The sequence below is a fragment of the Alosa sapidissima genome, chromosome 9 (assembly GCF_018492685.1).
Source record: "Alosa sapidissima isolate fAloSap1 chromosome 9, fAloSap1.pri, whole genome shotgun sequence".
In the NCBI taxonomy this organism is placed as follows: domain Eukaryota; kingdom Metazoa; phylum Chordata; class Actinopteri; order Clupeiformes; family Clupeidae; genus Alosa; species Alosa sapidissima.
The window spans coordinates 14,507,263-14,525,640 of NC_055965.1; the positions used below are offsets into that span (position 1 = coordinate 14,507,263).

The 18,378-nt window shown below is 40.7% G+C and overlaps 1 protein-coding gene and 1 long non-coding RNA gene across 4 annotated transcripts in view; both read left to right on the plus strand.

The window, feature by feature from the left end:
• Nucleotides 1-9,117, plus strand: part of LOC121718318 (sulfotransferase 6B1-like) — a 23,746-nt gene extending 14,629 nt beyond the window's left edge. Inside the window, exons 2-8 of one of the 3 annotated variants that reach the window (XM_042103331.1) lie at nucleotides 1,879-2,089; nucleotides 3,168-3,280; nucleotides 6,178-6,276; nucleotides 6,723-6,846; nucleotides 8,319-8,413; nucleotides 8,616-8,775; nucleotides 8,987-9,117. In XM_042103331.1, the coding sequence (XP_041959265.1) occupies nucleotides 1,879-2,089; nucleotides 3,168-3,280; nucleotides 6,178-6,276; nucleotides 6,723-6,846; nucleotides 8,319-8,413; nucleotides 8,616-8,775; nucleotides 8,987-9,114 (930 nt within the window). In that variant the 3' untranslated portion in view covers nucleotides 9,115-9,117. Of the gene's footprint in view, nucleotides 1-1,789; nucleotides 2,090-3,167; nucleotides 3,281-6,177; nucleotides 6,277-6,722; nucleotides 6,847-8,318; nucleotides 8,414-8,615; nucleotides 8,776-8,986 lie in introns of those variants that run through there. The other 2 variants (XM_042103330.1, XM_042103332.1) reach the window with 2 other exon arrangements.
• A 2,291-nt stretch (nucleotides 9,118-11,408) lies between these two features.
• LOC121718404 lies at nucleotides 11,409-11,800 on the plus strand. Its single transcript, XR_006033921.1, has 2 exons — nucleotides 11,409-11,458; nucleotides 11,670-11,800. It is a non-coding gene; the product is annotated as an uncharacterized LOC121718404 (long non-coding RNA).
• Nucleotides 11,801-18,378: the final 6,578 nt, after the last annotated feature.

Sequence of the window (18,378 nt, forward strand, 5' to 3'; positions counted from 1 at the left end):
TAGCCTGCCTCGTTGACACCAGACCCTTCACAATTGAGATTTTGCATTGGTTCTCGTAACAAATTGTTTCAAAAGGGCAAAAATCGTGTTAGCATCTCATTAGCAAAGGTTTTACATTACATTACATTTGGTTGACGCATTTTTAACCAAAGCGACTAACAACATGGTAAACAGTTGAATTAAAGCAATTCTCTCAACAATTCTAGGACAATTTAAAGGGGACCTTGGCAACTATTTCAAAGTAATAAACCCATTTAGAAATCATTTGGATGGTTAAATGACCTGTTCAGGTGAAAACTTGCCCCTAGCGTCCCCAGGCGGAAAACTGCCCCTAGCGTCCCCAGGCGGAAAACCAACCTTGCAACATTGAGACTACCATCCCGGAAAGTGAGAAACAAGAAACTCATTTTAAACTGTGTACCATGTAAAATCCACATTGTTCTTCCAAACTTATGCTAACTGTTTCGCTAGGTTGTAAACAAATCCATGTGCTTTATCGTTACCTTTTTCCACAGTTTGAAATAGCATAATGCACAATTTCTCCAGCAGAGGGGGAAATCCTGCCAAGTTTACCTTTAAAAAAGGTAGAGTACAATAAGAATAAGTGCATCAGTGAGTGTCAGTTCAAGACAGGTGGGATGTGCTAGGATCAGTAAGACTAGTTGTAAGTAGTGCTATGTGAGGAGATGTTCTCTGAAGAGCTGGGTTATCAGGAGTTTTTTGAAAATGGAGAGGGATGTCCCTGCCCTTGTAGGAACTGGCAGTGCGTTCCACCAACGAGGAACAACAGATGACTGTTGAGAGAGACTGCTCGTTCAATGCCTTTGGATAGGCAGGAGTGAGACAGGGCGATAGTTCTCGACTTGAGCAGGGTTGAGAGAACGGTGTTACCCGAGCCATTTTAAATGCTGTTGGAAATGTGCCAGAGGTTAGTGAAGCATTGATCACGTGTGATATCTGTGTCTAGTACAGTCCCCGTGTTTTAGGGACATTGGAAATGGGCTTCAATGGCCTCTTGGCCAGATAGACCATCAGAGAAAACCCCAAATTTGCCGCAGGTTTGTATGGGTAATCCCAGGCTAGCGTGATTCTGGTAAGTGCTTCTCTATGTGCAATCTAATAGTCTAATTAAAGAAGCACTATGCAGTGACTGCTACACTAAACCCCTAGCCATCAAGAAAACCAAGTTAAACACATACAGGGCTCACAATAAAGTGGTCGAGCAAACACATTGTTCAAGAGACTATCAAACCACATTACAAAGACGAAGTTCACCCAAGGGTAGGCTACTTACAATTTCAACAGCAACAAAGCCAAGTCAGCGTCTGTTTTGCAGTCTTCTTCGAAACTACAATCTGACTACATTTTCAAGGCGAGATGGGATACATCCGGATTTACACGGATCGGGTCCAGAAAGTTGCATATTCGTTTTTTCCGCGGAGAAGCGATAGGGGGAGACGAAGCACCCACCAAACGACCCAGAAAAGTCATTTTTGCTAAAATTGTTGCATAGTGCTTCTTTAATGTTACTTCTAGCAACAACCTTTGTGACTTTGAGAAGGAACTCTGACTGATCTCTTACCCAGATCTCGCCTAAACTAAAGCAATCAGAAGCAAACTTCTGCTTCCAGTTCCCCTACACACCTTATCAACAATTGACAAAAACTTATCAATGATTGCAAAAAAAAAAAAAAAACTGCACATGAACTTCATAAGGACACACTTATTGGAAGAAAAACACACGCATGCGCGCGCGTGCGCGTACATACACACACACACACTCAAAGAGAGAGAGAGAAAGAGAGAGAGCAAAGAGACACTCCCCCTATGCAGTAGTTACATCTGAACTTCAAACAGCAGTATTTTTTCTTAAACAACATGAGTCTATCCGCTGCTCAGCAAGGAGGTGCCCCGACATGGAGAGAGGCCAGAATGGAGATGGCCAAAAGGCTAAAGGACGACGAGAAGCTCCACTTGTTCGATGGAATCCTCTACCCTGTGGTTATCTGCCCGGCCGAAAACATGGAGGCCCTTAGGACCCTGAAGGCCAGATCAGACGATGTGGTTTTGCTTTCCTTCCCAAAGTGCGGTGGGTGTTACAGAGCTGCTGTGTGAACTCTGTGCAGACTTTCACAAATGTTGTGGAAAAAATGGAGTAGAAAATAGTTTGTTATTTTCATGCAAATAAATTAAGAGTTTGGTTCCAAAACATATCCACCATTTTAATGAATTTTCATAAATACTTTTTTTTACATTTTGTTTTCGAAGTAATTTCAGTAGAACTGTAATACGGTATTGTTACTTGATTTATCTTTACTCAATCAAAACAACACAACTGCAGTTTGATTGATATTACCTGAAATCCACAATTAAATAATCTGACTTTTTAATGTTTTTAAAAACAGATATAACGTTTTGGCACCAAACTCTTCATATCTTTATGCTGGCAGAGTCTCACTGGTAGTGAAGAAGGAGCTACAGGACATATCTTTCAAAAACTCACTTTCTGACTCTCCAAACAAGCTTGCGTAACACATTCACTTCCTGTAAAATAGAGCTCTCCCTTCACATGACTGGCTGACTGAGTTCAGCCTCAGCCAATCAGATTCCTCCTGTGGTCCAAAGACTAGTGTGCAGGGCCAGTGAGTGCAGAGGCACAGGGCAGCACTTTCAAACAAAGATTGTACGTTGGAGTAGGGAGGAGAGGTGGCACCGGCACAGGGGGCCATGTGCACTGCCCTGAGCATGTGGGGATGAGGACTATATAAATAAATAAACTTTAATGGCACCCTTAATAGTGCACCCACCCCCACCCCCCGCTCCCTTTTCCGAAAAAGGAGAGCTGCTTTTCTACAAGAATTCGGAGATATTTTTCTAGACTGCGATCGGTGCACTCCCTCTATATTATATTGGAGTTATGTTCATACTTTGCGTCATACTTTGTTTATTATTGCACTTCTTGCAAAGGGCACCCCCCCCCCCCCCCCCGCCAACTCACAAACACACACACAAACAAAAGCAAAATCAAGTCTGAGCCATTTTTGTGTGTCTTTTTTGGTATATACTAGTTTCTTTTGTGCACAGGCTAAATAGGCAGATGTGTGAGAATTTTTAATAGTTCTGCATAAAACCTGTTTTACGATGTAGTTTGATATACCTTATCCCAGGATTTAACTGGATGGTGTCTCTCTTACGGAAAATGCTGGTTGCAGTAAAAGGGAAGAGTTTCTCATCAGAGATGCCTCCACAACTTGAATTCTGTACCCCAGAGATGCAGAAGGTATCCCTCATGACTGAGTAACATTTTCCTGCAAAGCACTGGTGTATTTCTTCATGCTTTATGCACACGCACACACACGCACACACACACACACCATTACCACCACACACCCACTCACAAGTAGCCTGGCCATTTGCCATCCCCTTGGTACGCTTCGCTTCTACAAGGGTCTGGGATCTCGGCTATTGACGAAGCGGCGGTCATATAGATTTAGTCAGATTTTTTTTTTTCTTTTTCGCATGTCCAAATTTTTTTTCTTTTCTTTTTCGCATGTCCAAATTTCCGTCAAGGATTCCCGGGACACTGAAAGACCGGGGTACACAAAACTTGGTGGGCATGTAACCCCACATGGATAGCATGGAACCATCATTTTTTGTTTTGATCTGTAGCCCCCTGCTGGACTGGACCCCCCGAAAGGAGGGTAGGGCAGACACAGTTTTCTGTGAATATCTTGAGAGCCTAGGGTTTAGGAGGACCATTTTTTTTGTATGTTGATCTCAAGGGGCCATGTCAACCCATTCCATAACCACTCATTTCATGTATAGCGCCACCTAGTTAAACACAAAAAAGTAAAAAGGAGGTGTTGTAATCGCAGGTATCTGTGACCTAACATAGTCAAAACTGCACGAAATTGAAAGTGTTAGATCATTATGACACCCTCTGAATGCACGCCAAGTTTTGTGGAATTCCGTTTATGGGGGGCCACACAATAAATTAATTTATGTTACTATACACCAACTGACCTGTAGGTGGCCGGAGACAGTTTTCTGTGAATATCTCGAGAACCGTAGGGCCTAGGAGGTCCACCTTTTTTGTTGTATGTTGGTCTTAAGGGGGCATGTCAACCCATCCCATTACCACTTATTTCATGTATAGTGCCACCTAGTTAAAAATTAAAAAGCAAAAAATTAGGTGTTTTCATCACAATATCTCTGGCTGACATGGTCAAAACTGCACAAAATTGAAAGTGTAGGATCATTATGACACCCTCCGAATGCATGCCAAGTTTTGTGAACTTTCGTTCATGGGGGGCCTTACAATAAAATTATTTATGTGTACATTTAGTGACCGTAAACCAACAAGGATTCCCGGGACACTGAAAGACCGGGGTACACGAAACTTGGTGGGCATGTAACCCCACATTAGTGTTAATTTCGTCAGACTAGACGAGAGGAAATATGTTCGTCAACGACCTTTTTTTACATGACTAAGACGAGACGATGACGAGACGGCAGTAATGTCCTGAAACACTGACTAAGACTATCTTAAGATGCATTATTGTTGACGAAAAAAGACGAGACTAAAATGTTTTGCATGAAATAAAAACTAAGATAAAATCTCTCTTCATTTTCGTCTACAAAATGAGAAGACAGAATATCTAGCTGTTACGTTTTCAAAATATTCCGAATGAGTTCATACGCAACAGCTTTCCTGTAGGCTAGTCTACAGTACGTGCTGTTGCTCCAACCCTGTGGCTGCAACACGAAACTACATGGAACAAGAACACTGGAGATTTTGAGGAGATTTCTGCCAGAGTTAGCAAGCTAACTACCTAAGCTTTATGCCACAATGCTACATACCCAGAAGTTGAAGCTTCTCTCATACAAATTAACATCCCCCAGAATGTCCATACGAAAATGTTCATCATGTAATGTCAACTATTTAACTAGTTAGACTGATGATGCAAAGTTTGCTAGCAAGTAAGCTAATATGGAAAGTTCGCTAGCAAGTTAGCTATGGCTAAGATGGAGAGTCTGTTTGGGGAATGTGTTGTGTTTGGGCGCATATCGCCATCTAGGAAGGCGGAGTAAAACATTAATACTTTGGCCTATGACAGTGTTTCTCAAACTTTTTCAGTTTCAGGACCACTTAACTAACCCTAGCTAAAAATACATTCACAGTAATCAGCACAGCACATACATACATTCACAGTAATCATACGTATGACACATACTCACACAGTAGACATATGTACGCATGCATGCACATGCACAAACACACATACGCAGGCAAACACACAAGCACGCACACACACACACACACACACACACACCCACACACATAAACATTAACGCGTACACGCACACATGCACACAATTCAAGAATTTCTCAGAATTATGAACAGGCAAGACGGGGGTGGGGTTGTATAAAATGAATTTTACATGTGAAATCTATGAACTAATCATGTTTTGGTACTTGTTGTCTAGCAGATACCAGTGAGAATTGAGTGTGGATAATGCAATTTAGTGAGACAGTTAGAATCATATAGGCCTTTCAGCGTGATTTATTTTTGTGGAAAAAATGTGCTGGACTGGGCGGCGGTCATATTTTGTACCGCTCTGCGGTACATCTAGTTTCCTATAGATGTACAGGCTAGTGCACGGGCAACAGGAGGTGTCCACTACAAAACAACAAACTCACACACATAAAGACACACGCACACACATACACATACAGTAGACATGCCGGCATACGTACACACGCACTCACATGCACACACACAGGCACGCACGCACAGACTCACACACACACACACACACACAGGCCCGCACATAAGTACACACATGCCACGCACATACACATAATCACAAAAACGTACATGCACGCATGCACAAACACACACACACACACACACACATACACACACACACACACACACACATAAACACACCCTCACACACACACACACACACCATTACCCTCACACACCCACTCACAAGCGAACACACACACACAGAGAAGCACACGTATATACAAAAGCAAACACACACATGCACACACTAATTTACATACACAAAAGTTGCAAGAGTAGGAAATGGAGTAGGAGATGGAGAAAATTTACATTTGTGATTTATTTTTTCATCCACTATCATCGATATGTTCTGTTTGTTCTACAGACAATAGAACAAGAGCCGTCGCCAAGGTTACTGGGCACTCATTGCAACATGGGGAGACTGCCTCTTCTGTCCCAGTCCATCAGAGACCACAAGACAAAGGTGAGCTCAACCCATGGACTGTATCTGAGGGCCTCTATCCCAAGGTCTGTGCACTGGCCTTGTTTTGGTGCTGATTTTTGTTCCCACATAGTGACCTGGTTCATGAAATGTGTAGCCTCTGTTGGTGCCCAGATTAGGCCTCAGTTCGTGCTCGGCAACTTGAGACAATACACATAGGGCAGGGTGGTGCTTCTTCCCAGTTTTTCCCTAATTTGATTTTCATGAAACACACATGGTGTTCATGCTACTAAGGCTTCAAATGATAAGAATTTATCAATTGAAGGATAACCTGTGTGTGCCTCCCCCTCGCACACACCCCCCAAAAATGAACCTGGCTGACGTTATTTGATATAATGCTATATTGATAGCATTATAAGTTATAAGATATAATATAAGTTTTCTATCAATCTCTCCATTTCTCTCTCTCTCTCTCCCTCCCTTGCCAGATGCTAATGGTGTTCCGGAACCCAAAAGACACGGCTGTGTCCTACTTCCACTTCATGAACAGTAACCCAACTCTGCCCAGCACTCAGTGGGACATGTTCTTCTTAGACTTCCTGACTGGGAATGGTGAGTTGAAGTAGTGAGCCCAGAACTCACAAAGTAATATGTGCTATCACCCCGAGAGAGGAAATACTCTTCTTTGATTGGCTGGTAGGGTGGCTATTAATTAATTAATTAAGCAACAAGCCCCAAAAGACCATAGGTTACACTGATTATAGAACAGCTAAGGGGCTTTGTTAGGCATGACGCACATGCGGAGTGCCTAAAACCTACCTTAGCTGTTGTAGAATCAGTGTAACCTACGGACTCGAGTGGCTTATTGCTTTTTTAAAATGGTTACTACATATATCTGGCAAGATTTTATAAAATGAAGGCACAGCAACGAGAAATATAACGATTTATTCATAGACAATAATTCTTCCGGCAAGAAATATATTTCCTCTATTAGAATGGTTGCCAAGCAACATTGAGATGCAGCAACTCTACCTTTTGAATCAAGTTTGTGGTATAGGCTAATATAGAGCAAAATGCGGTCAAAGTGTGAGGTTGTGCTGGATTATACGGCATTATAACGGCATTGAACACGATTCAGTCAATCATAATTAAGGACCGGAACTATCCATTTTAGAAATTCTGAATAACGGGACACCTATGAAGTAGATTTGGTAAAAAAAGACTTTAATCACCGTTCCATATCAATGCTTACTGAATGGTAAATATAACTAGTAGAACGACGGTTGACGGTTAATCCTTCGCAACAGTGGAATCAACTGTAAACAATGGGAATGGTGAGTTGAAACAGTGATCCCAGAACTCACAGTAATATGCCATAGCCTAGGCTACCTTCAAATCCTACTTACTTGAGTCCACCTCTACGATGCTAGATCAGGGGCAGTGTCTTACTTTGATGGGTACTCATGTATGCATTTTGTAATGGGTCTTGGAATGATATGCTTTTTGTAATGGGTCTTGGAATGAATCAATATCTAGATAATCCGCCTAAATATGTTGAAGAGATATGTTGTAGAATATTTATCCTAAATCTAGAGTCTCCAAATTGATCAGGTAAGATGAATCTACAGACCAGTAGAGGATACTTTTATTGTCTGGTTACAATAACAATGTTTTACACTGTGTCTATTTCTCAACAATTGTAATCTAATCAACAAATCTAACTTTAATCTATCAACAAATCTAAGCAAGGAAAGGCCAAACAAATAGCACTTATATGTAAACATGCCGTTCTATGTAGTTTGCCACTCTAACTACCGTTTTGGTGGTGAGCAACGCAGATACAGGACACACAGAACTGAAAAAGATGAAACATGGCGGAGATGCAACGGCATAGCTACTACATCGAGTCGATGCAGAACCAGAACTCAGCCATAAAATGTCACAATCTTCAGTACTTTACTCATTTTTATGCCATATAATTGAGTCCTGAATAGAATAAGGCTTAAATGAATGGGATGCTTAACAGAGTGTCAAGGAGGATCACTATGCTAGTGTAACCCACACATATTTCTTATTTTGGGCAGTACCATTTGGATCCTACCTGGATCATATTGAAGACTGCTCCAAACTGGTCGATGAACCCAATGTGATGACTGTTATGTATGAGGACCTAAAGGAGGTAAGAAAAAATAACCAGAAGCGTCTGGGGTCAGAAAACACAACACACACACACAAACACATGCGCACATGAGCACACACACACACACTTTCACACACGCACAGACACACACAGAGACAGACACGCACAGATGCGCACACATGCACACACGCGCACACACACACACACACACACACACCTCACCTACAAACCCCGGTTTTAGCAGGACTTGGCTGGAAATCTCCGGCGGATCGCCCGCTTCCTGGACGTCCCCCTGACGGAGGAGCAACTCCAGGCCATCTCAGCCAAGAGCACCTTCAGTGCCATGAAGGAGAATGCCGTCAACACCCACGGCAAATTTGGCAATGTCTTATTCCGGAAAGGTGGGTTAGCAGTGGTGTCTTGCCAAAGCAATTACTCCCTTAGTGGTAGGGCAGTAATATATACCTATGAGTTGTGTGTTATTGGTTAGTAACGGGTAAATTTACTTTATGTTTTTTTTTTTTTTTTTGTATGGTGACAAGGGCATAATTAAGGCAAACAGCTGCCGCAAACCTGCTTACGTATGTCTGTTTGATTATCTTGTGTGACCAGGTGAGGTGGGTGACTGGAGGAATCACTTCAGTGAGGCCCAGAGCCAACAGATGGACGAGGAGTTCAACAAGAGACTAGCAGGAACCAAACTGGGGGCCCTGCTCCAATACGACACCTACTGCAAGTAGGGAAAGGCAGCAGGGATCACACTTCATCTCTGTGGTTCACAGTGGGCCCACCCAACCAAGACCACATTAACATGTGCTGATTTGAATGAGAGATGCGGTGAACATCAGAATGTGGACGTCTCTTCTGTTAACTTTAATGAAGTACAATCAGTTCCCTGTGTTCAAAAAACAACATTTTAAACTACCTGCATGTTATATGCAGTATTAACAAACATAAAAAAAAATCACAATCTTTCATAGAGATAATGTCTTATGAATGTATGAATGAATGAATGAATGAAGCTTTATTTAGCAGACTCAAGTCCATAAATACAAACATAAGACACGACAGATAAAATACACAGAATATAATATGTGCTGATTTGAATGAGAGATGCGGTGAACATTAGAATGTGGAATTTGCTGGTCTGTGTCATATCCAAGTACAGCTATGATCACAAACACTGATTATTGATTATTGATCACAACTGTATTAAGAGTTGCAAAAATTGTTTCATTATGCATATGTTACGGACTCTTCTTGTTACAATTCAGAAAATGCCAATAAAATCATGAATGGAAGAGAATGTGATTTTTACACCTGTGATTTATACATCAGTGTGGATGCATCTGCTGAAAAACATAGGATATCATGGAAAACCACTATATCCCACAGAGGTCTTGCTATCATTTAGGCCACAATTACCTTATTGTTCTCTATTTCCATTTGCCTGTGAGTGAAAGAGTTACTTATAATGACCAATGTATACACAAAAGCTATTGTAGGTTATCTAATCTCTGTGGGCGTAGACTTACTTAAATCAACATAGTTGTTTTTGGACTGACAACTGTCCACTCTCTGCCACTGATGTTCTATTGTGGCAAAGTCTTTAAAGTCATGCCGATATTAAGCTCGAAATACAGTTTAAACATAGCCTACAGTTAAGCTATGTAGCCTACACTAACACACAATATGTGACATGGACTAGATGTACCGCGGAGCGGTACAAAATATGACCGCCGCCCAGTCCGGCACATTTTTTCCACAAAAATAAGTCACACTTGTCAAATTGTGTTTATTTCCTACTTTGTTCCTGCTTAGCTTCAGTAATTCAGCAAAGTCAGGGTATCTGCTGGTCTGGCTGCTGGCTAAAAACAAAAGGTGAAAGGCATATATGATTCTAACTGTCTCACTGAATAGCATTATGCACACTCAATTCTCACTGATATCTGCTAGACAACAAGTGCTAAAACATGATTAGTTCATAGATTTCACATGTAAATACATTTCATACAACCCCACCCCCATCTTGCCTGTTCATAATTCTGAGAAATTGTTGAATTGTGTGCATTTGTGCCTGTACGTGTTTGTGTGTGTGTGTGTGTGTGTGTGTGCATGTGCATGCATGCGTACATATATCTACTGTGTGTGTGTGTGTGTCATACGTATGATTACTGTGAATGTATGTGTGTGTGTGAATATCTGTTTATGCACATGTGTGCATATGGAATTGATTAACATGACCCCTGGAGGCAAACATATGCAAAAAATTGGTCATCCTAGGCCCTACGGTTCTCAAGATAACTAGATGTACCGCAGAGCGGTACAAAATATGACCGCCGCCCAGTCCAGCACATTTTTTCCACAGAAATAAATCATGCTGAAAGGCCTATATGATTCTAACTGTCTCACTAAATTGCATTATCCACACTCAATTCTCACTGGTATCTGCTAGACAACAAGTACCAAAACATGATTAGTTCATAGATTTCACATGTAAAATTCATTTTATACAACCCCACCCCCATCTTGCCTGTTCATAATTCTGAGAAATTCTTGAATTGTGTGCATGTGTGCATGTACACGTTTATGTTTATGTGTGTGTGTGGGTGTGTGTGTGTGTGTGTGTGTGTGCGTGCTTGTGTGTTTGCCTGCGTATGTGCTGAATGCATACCAAGTTTCGTGGAATTCTGCTCATGGGGGGCCACACAATAAATTAATTTATGTTACTATACACCAACTGGCCTGTAGGTGGCCGGAGACAGTTTTCTATTAATATCTCGAGAACCGTAGGGCCTAGGAGGTCCACCTTTTTTTTGTATGTTGGTCTTAAGGGGACATGTCAACCCATCCCATTACCACTTATTTCATGTATATGACCTTCATCTATCTGGTGTAATCTTGATGCTCCATCATCAAAATGAGATTTGTTCAGCTTATAAAGAAAGGCACTGGCAAGTTTCATCTGGTATGCATAGCAGCAAAGAATGGCAAGATAAAGGTTATAGGCAGCATATATAGGCAGCATTGCCAAATTTGCCGTCAACACCCACGGCAAATTTGGCAATGTCTTATTCCGGAAAGGTGGGTTAGCAGTGGTGTCTTGCCAAAGCAATTACTCCCTTAGTGGTAGGGCAGTAATATATACCTATGAGTTGTGTGTTATTGGTTAGTAACGGGTCAATTTACTTTATGTTTTTTTTTTTTTTTTTGTATGGTGACAAGGGCATAATTAAGGCAAACAGCTGCCGCAAACCTGCTTACGTATGTCTGTTTGATTATCTTGTGTGACCAGGTGAGGTGGGTGACTGGAGGAATCACTTCAGTGAGGCCCAGAGCCAACAGATGGACGAGGAGTTCAACAAGAGACTAGCAGGAACCAAACTGGGGGCCCTGCTCCAATACGACACCTACTGCAAGTAGGGAAAGGCAGCAGGGATCACACTTCATCTCTGTGGTTCACAGTGGGCCCACCCAACCAAGACCACATTAACATGTGCTGATTTGAATGAGAGATGCGGTGAACATCAGAATGTGGACGTCTCTTCTGTTAACTTTAATGAAGTACAATCAGTTCCCTGTGTTCAAAAAACAACATTTTAAACTACCTGCATGTTATATGCAGTATTAACAAACATAAAAAAAAATCACAATCTTTCATAGAGATAATGTCTTATGAATGTATGAATGAATGAATGAATGAAGCTTTATTTAGCAGACTCAAGTCCATAAATACAAACATAAGACACGACAGATAAAATACACAGAATATAATATGTGCTGATTTGAATGAGAGATGCGGTGAACATTAGAATGTGGAATTTGCTGGTCTGTGTCATATCCAAGTACAGCTATGATCACAAACACTGATTATTGATTATTGATCACAACTGTATTAAGAGTTGCAAAAATTGTTTCATTATGCATATGTTACGGACTCTTCTTGTTACAATTCAGAAAATGCCAATAAAATCATGAATGGAAGAGAATGTGATTTTTACACCTGTGATTTATACATCAGTGTGGATGCATCTGCTGAAAAACATAGGATATCATGGAAAACCACTATATCCCACAGAGGTCTTGCTATCATTTAGGCCACAATTACCTTATTGTTCTCTATTTCCATTTGCCTGTGAGTGAAAGAGTTACTTATAATGACCAATGTATACACAAAAGCTATTGTAGGTTATCTAATCTCTGTGGGCGTAGACTTACTTAAATCAACATAGTTGTTTTTGGACTGACAACTGTCCACTCTCTGCCACTGATGTTCTATTGTGGCAAAGTCTTTAAAGTCATGCCGATATTAAGCTCGAAATACAGTTTAAACATAGCCTACAGTTAAGCTATGTAGCCTACACTAACACACAATATGTGACATGGACTAGATGTACCGCGGAGCGGTACAAAATATGACCGCCGCCCAGTCCGGCACATTTTTTCCACAAAAATAAGTCACACTTGTCAAATTGTGTTTATTTCCTACTTTGTTCCTGCTTAGCTTCAGTAATTCAGCAAAGTCAGGGTATCTGCTGGTCTGGCTGCTGGCTAAAAACAAAAGGTGAAAGGCATATATGATTCTAACTGTCTCACTGAATAGCATTATGCACACTCAATTCTCACTGATATCTGCTAGACAACAAGTGCTAAAACATGATTAGTTCATAGATTTCACATGTAAATACATTTCATACAACCCCACCCCCATCTTGCCTGTTCATAATTCTGAGAAATTGTTGAATTGTGTGCATTTGTGCCTGTACGTGTTTGTGTGTGTGTGTGTGTGTGTGTGTGCATGTGCATGCATGCGTACATATATCTACTGTGTGTGTGTGTGTGTCATACGTATGATTACTGTGAATGTATGTGTGTGTGTGAATATCTGTTTATGCACATGTGTGCATATGGAATTGATTAACATGACCCCTGGAGGCAAACATATGCAAAAAATTGGTCATCCTAGGCCCTACGGTTCTCAAGATAACTAGATGTACCGCAGAGCGGTACAAAATATGACCGCCGCCCAGTCCAGCACATTTTTTCCACAGAAATAAATCATGCTGAAAGGCCTATATGATTCTAACTGTCTCACTAAATTGCATTATCCACACTCAATTCTCACTGGTATCTGCTAGACAACAAGTACCAAAACATGATTAGTTCATAGATTTCACATGTAAAATTCATTTTATACAACCCCACCCCCATCTTGCCTGTTCATAATTCTGAGAAATTCTTGAATTGTGTGCATGTGTGCATGTACACGTTTATGTTTATGTGTGTGTGTGGGTGTGTGTGTGTGTGTGTGTGTGTGCGTGCTTGTGTGTTTGCCTGCGTATGTGCTGAATGCATACCAAGTTTCGTGGAATTCTGCTCATGGGGGGCCACACAATAAATTAATTTATGTTACTATACACCAACTGGCCTGTAGGTGGCCGGAGACAGTTTTCTATTAATATCTCGAGAACCGTAGGGCCTAGGAGGTCCACCTTTTTTTTGTATGTTGGTCTTAAGGGGACATGTCAACCCATCCCATTACCACTTATTTCATGTATATGACCTTCATCTATCTGGTGTAATCTTGATGCTCCATCATCAAAATGAGATTTGTTCAGCTTATAAAGAAAGGCACTGGCAAGTTTCATCTGGTATGCATAGCAGCAAAGAATGGCAAGATAAAGGTTATAGGCAGCATATATAGGCAGCATTGCCAAATTTGCCGTCAACACCCACGGCAAATTTGGCAATGTCTTATTCCGGAAAGGTGGGTTAGCAGTGGTGTCTTGCCAAAGCAATTACTCCCTTAGTGGTAGGGCAGTAATATATACCTATGAGTTGTGTGTTATTGGTTAGTAACGGGTCAATTTACTTTATGTTTTTTTTTTTTTTTTTGTATGGTGACAAGGGCATAATTAAGGCAAACAGCTGCCCCAAACCTGCTTACGTATGTCTGTTTGATTATCTTGTGTGACCAGGTGAGGTGGGTGACTGGAGGAATCACTTCAGTGAGGCCCAGAGCCAACAAATGGACGAGGAGTTCAACAAGAGACTAGCAGGAACCAAACTGGGGGCCCTGCTCCAATACGACACCTACTGCAAGTAGGGAAAGGCAGCAGGGATCACACTTCATCTCTGTGGTTCACAGTGGGCCCACCCAACCAAGACCACATTAACATGTGCTGATTTGAATGAGAGATGCGGTGAACATCAGAATGTGGACGTCTCTTCTGTTAACTTTAATGAAGTACAATCAGTTCCCTGTGTTCAAAAAACAACATTTTAAACTACCTGCATGTTATATGCAGTATTAACAAACATAAAAAAAAAATCACAATCTTTCATAGAGATAATGTCTTATGAATGTATGAATGAATGAATGAATGAAGCTTTATTTAGCAGACTCAAGTCCATAAATACAAACATAAGACACGACAGATAAAATACACAGAATATAATATGTGCTGATTTGAATGAGAGATGCGGTGAACATTAGAATGTGGAATTTGCTGGTCTGTGTCATATCCAAGTACAGCTATGATCACAAACACTGATTATTGATTATTGATCACAACTGTATTAAGAGTTGCAAAAATTGTTTCATTATGCATATGTTACGGACTCTTCTTGTTACAATTCAGAAAATGCCAATAAAATCATGAATGGAAGAGAATGTGATTTTTACACCTGTGATTTATACATCAGTGTGGATGCATCTGCTGAAAAAAATAGGATATCATGGAAAACCACTATATCCCACAGAGGTCTTGCTATCATTTAGGCCACAATTACCTTATTGTTCTCTATTTCCATTTGCCTGTGAGTGAAAGAGTTACTTATAATGACCAATGTATACACAAAAGCTATTGTAGATTATCTAATCTCTGTGGGCGTAGACTTACTTAAATCAACATAGTTGTTTTTGGACTGACAACTGTCCACTCTCTGCCACTGATGTTCTATTGTGGCAAAGTCTTTAAAGTCATGCCGATATTAAGCTCGAAATACAGTTTAAACATAGCCTACAGTTAAGCTATGTAGCCTACACTAACACACAATATGTGACATGGACTAGATGTACCGCGGAGCGGTACAAAATTTGACCGCCGCCCAGTCCGGCACATTTTTTCCACAAAAATAAGTCACACTTGTCAAATTGTGTTTATTTCCTACTTTGTTCCTGCTTAGCTTCAGTAATTCAGCAAAGTCAGGGTATCTGCTGGTCTGGCTGCTGGCTAAAAACAAAAGGTGAAAGGCATATATGATTCTGTCTCACTGAATAGCATTATGCACACTCAATTCTCACTGATATCTGCTAGACAACAAGTGCTAAAACATGATTAGTTCATAGATTTCACATGTAAATACATTTCATACAACCCCACCCCCATCTTGCCTGTTCATAATTCTGAGAAATTGTTGAATTGTGTGCATTTGTGCCTGTACGTGTTTGTGTGTGTGTGTGTGTGTGTGTGTGCATGTAAAGTGTCAACAGCAAGTGTAAACAGCTGCCCCAAACCTGCTTACGTATGTCTGTTTGATTATCTTGTGTGACCAGGTGAGGTGGGTGACTGGAGGAATCACTTCAGTGAGGCCCAGAGCCAACAGATGGACGAGGAGTTCAACAAGAGACTAGCAGGAACCAAACTGGGGGCCCTCCTCCAATACGACACCTACTGCAAGTAGGGAAAGGCAGCAGGGATCACACTTCATCTCTGTGGTTCACAGTGGGCCCACCCAACCAAGACCACATTAACATGTGCTGATTTGAATGAGAGATGCGGTGAACATCAGAATGTGGACGTCTCTTCTGTTAACTTTAATGAAGTACAATCAGTTCCCTGTGTTCAAAAAACAACATTTTAAACTACCTGCATGTTATATGCAGTATTAACAAACATAAAAAAAAATCACAATCTTTCATAGAGATAATGTCTTATGAATGTATGAATGAATGAATGAATGAAGCTTTATTTAGCAGACTCAAGTCCATAAATACAAACATAAGACACGACAGATAAAATACACAGAATATAATATGTGCTGATTTGAATGAGAGATGCGGTGAACATTAGAATGTGGAATTTGCTGGTCTGTGTCATATCCAAGTACAGCTATGATCACAAACACTGATTATTGATTATTGATCACAACTGTATTAAGAGTTGCAAAATTGTTTCATTATGCATATGTTACAGACTCTTCTTGTTACAATTCAGAAAATGCCAATAAAATCATGAATGGAAGAGAATGTGATTTTTACACCTGTGATTTATACATCAGTGTGGATGCATCTGCTGAAAAAAATAGGATATCATGGAAAACCACTATATCCCACAGAGGTCTTGCTATCATTTAGGCCACAATTACCTTATTGTTCTCTATTTCCATTTGCCTGTGAGTGAAAGAGTTACTTATAATGACCAATGTATACACAAAAGCTATTGTAGGTTATCTAATCTCTGTGGGCGTAGACTTACTTAAATCAACATAGTTGTTTTTGGACTGACAACTGTCCACTCTCTGCCACTGATGTTCTATTGTGGCAAAGTCTTTAAAGTCATGCCGATATTAAGCTCGAAATACAGTTTAAACATAGCCTACAGTTAAGCTATGTAGCCTACACTAACACACAATATGTGACATGGACTAGATGTACCGCGGAGCGGTACAAAATATGACCGCCGCCCAGTCCGGCACATTTTTTCCACAAAAATAAGTCACACTTGTCAAATTGTGTTTATTTCCTACTTTGTTCCTGCTTAGCTTCAGTAATTCAGCAAAGTCAGGGTATCTGCTGGTCTGGCTGCTGGCTAAAAACAAAAGGTGAAAGGCATATATGATTCTAACTGTCTCACTGAATAGCATTATGCACACTCAATTCTCACTGATATCTGCTAGACAACAAGTGCTAAAACATGATTAGTTCATAGATTTCACATGTAAATACATTTCATACAACCCCACCCCCATCTTGCCTGTTTATAATTCTGAGAAATTGTTGAATTGTGTGCATTTGTGCCTGTACGTGTTTGTGTGTGTGTGTGTGTGTGTGTGTGTGTGCATGTGCATGCATGCGTACATATATCTACTGTGTGTGTGTGTGTGTCATACGTATGATTACTGTGAATGTATGTGTGTGTGTGAATATCTTTTTATGCACATGTGTGCATATGGAATTGATTAACATGACCCCTGGAGGCAAACATATGCAAAAAATTGGTCATCCTAGGCCCTACGGTTCTCAAGATAACTAGATGTACCGCAGAGCGGTACAAAATATGACCGCCGCCCAGTCCAGCACATTTTTTCCACAAAAATAAATCATGCTGAAAGGCCTATATGATTCTAACTGTCTCACTAAATTGCATTATCCACACTCAATTCTCACTGGTATCTGCTAGACAACAAGTACCAAAACATGATTAGTTCATAGATTTCACATGTAAAATTCATTTTATACAACCCCACCCCCATCTTGCCTGTTCATAATTCTGAGAAATTCTTGAATTGTGTGCATGTGTGCGTGTACACGTTTATGTTTATGTGTGTGTGTGTGTGTGGGTGTGTGTGTGTGTGTGCGTGCGTGCTTGTGTGTTTGCCTGCGTATGTGCTGAATGCATACCAAGTTTCGTGGAATTCTGCTCATGGGGGGCCACACAATAAATTAATTTATGTTACTATACACCAACTGGCCTGTAGGTGGCCGGAGACAGTTTTCTATTAATATCTCGAGAACCGTAGGGCCTAGGAGGTCCACCTTTTTTTGTATATTGGTCTTAAGGGGACATGTCAACCCATCCCATTACCACTTATTTCATGTATAGCGCCACCTAGTTAAAAATTAAAAAGCAAAAAATTAGGTGTTTTCATCACAATATCTCTGGCTGACATGGTCAAAACTGCACGAAATTGTATAGGTGTAGGATCATTATGACACCCTCTGAATGCATGCCAAGTTTTGTGAACTTTCGTTCATGGACGAATAATAACATTTACACTAA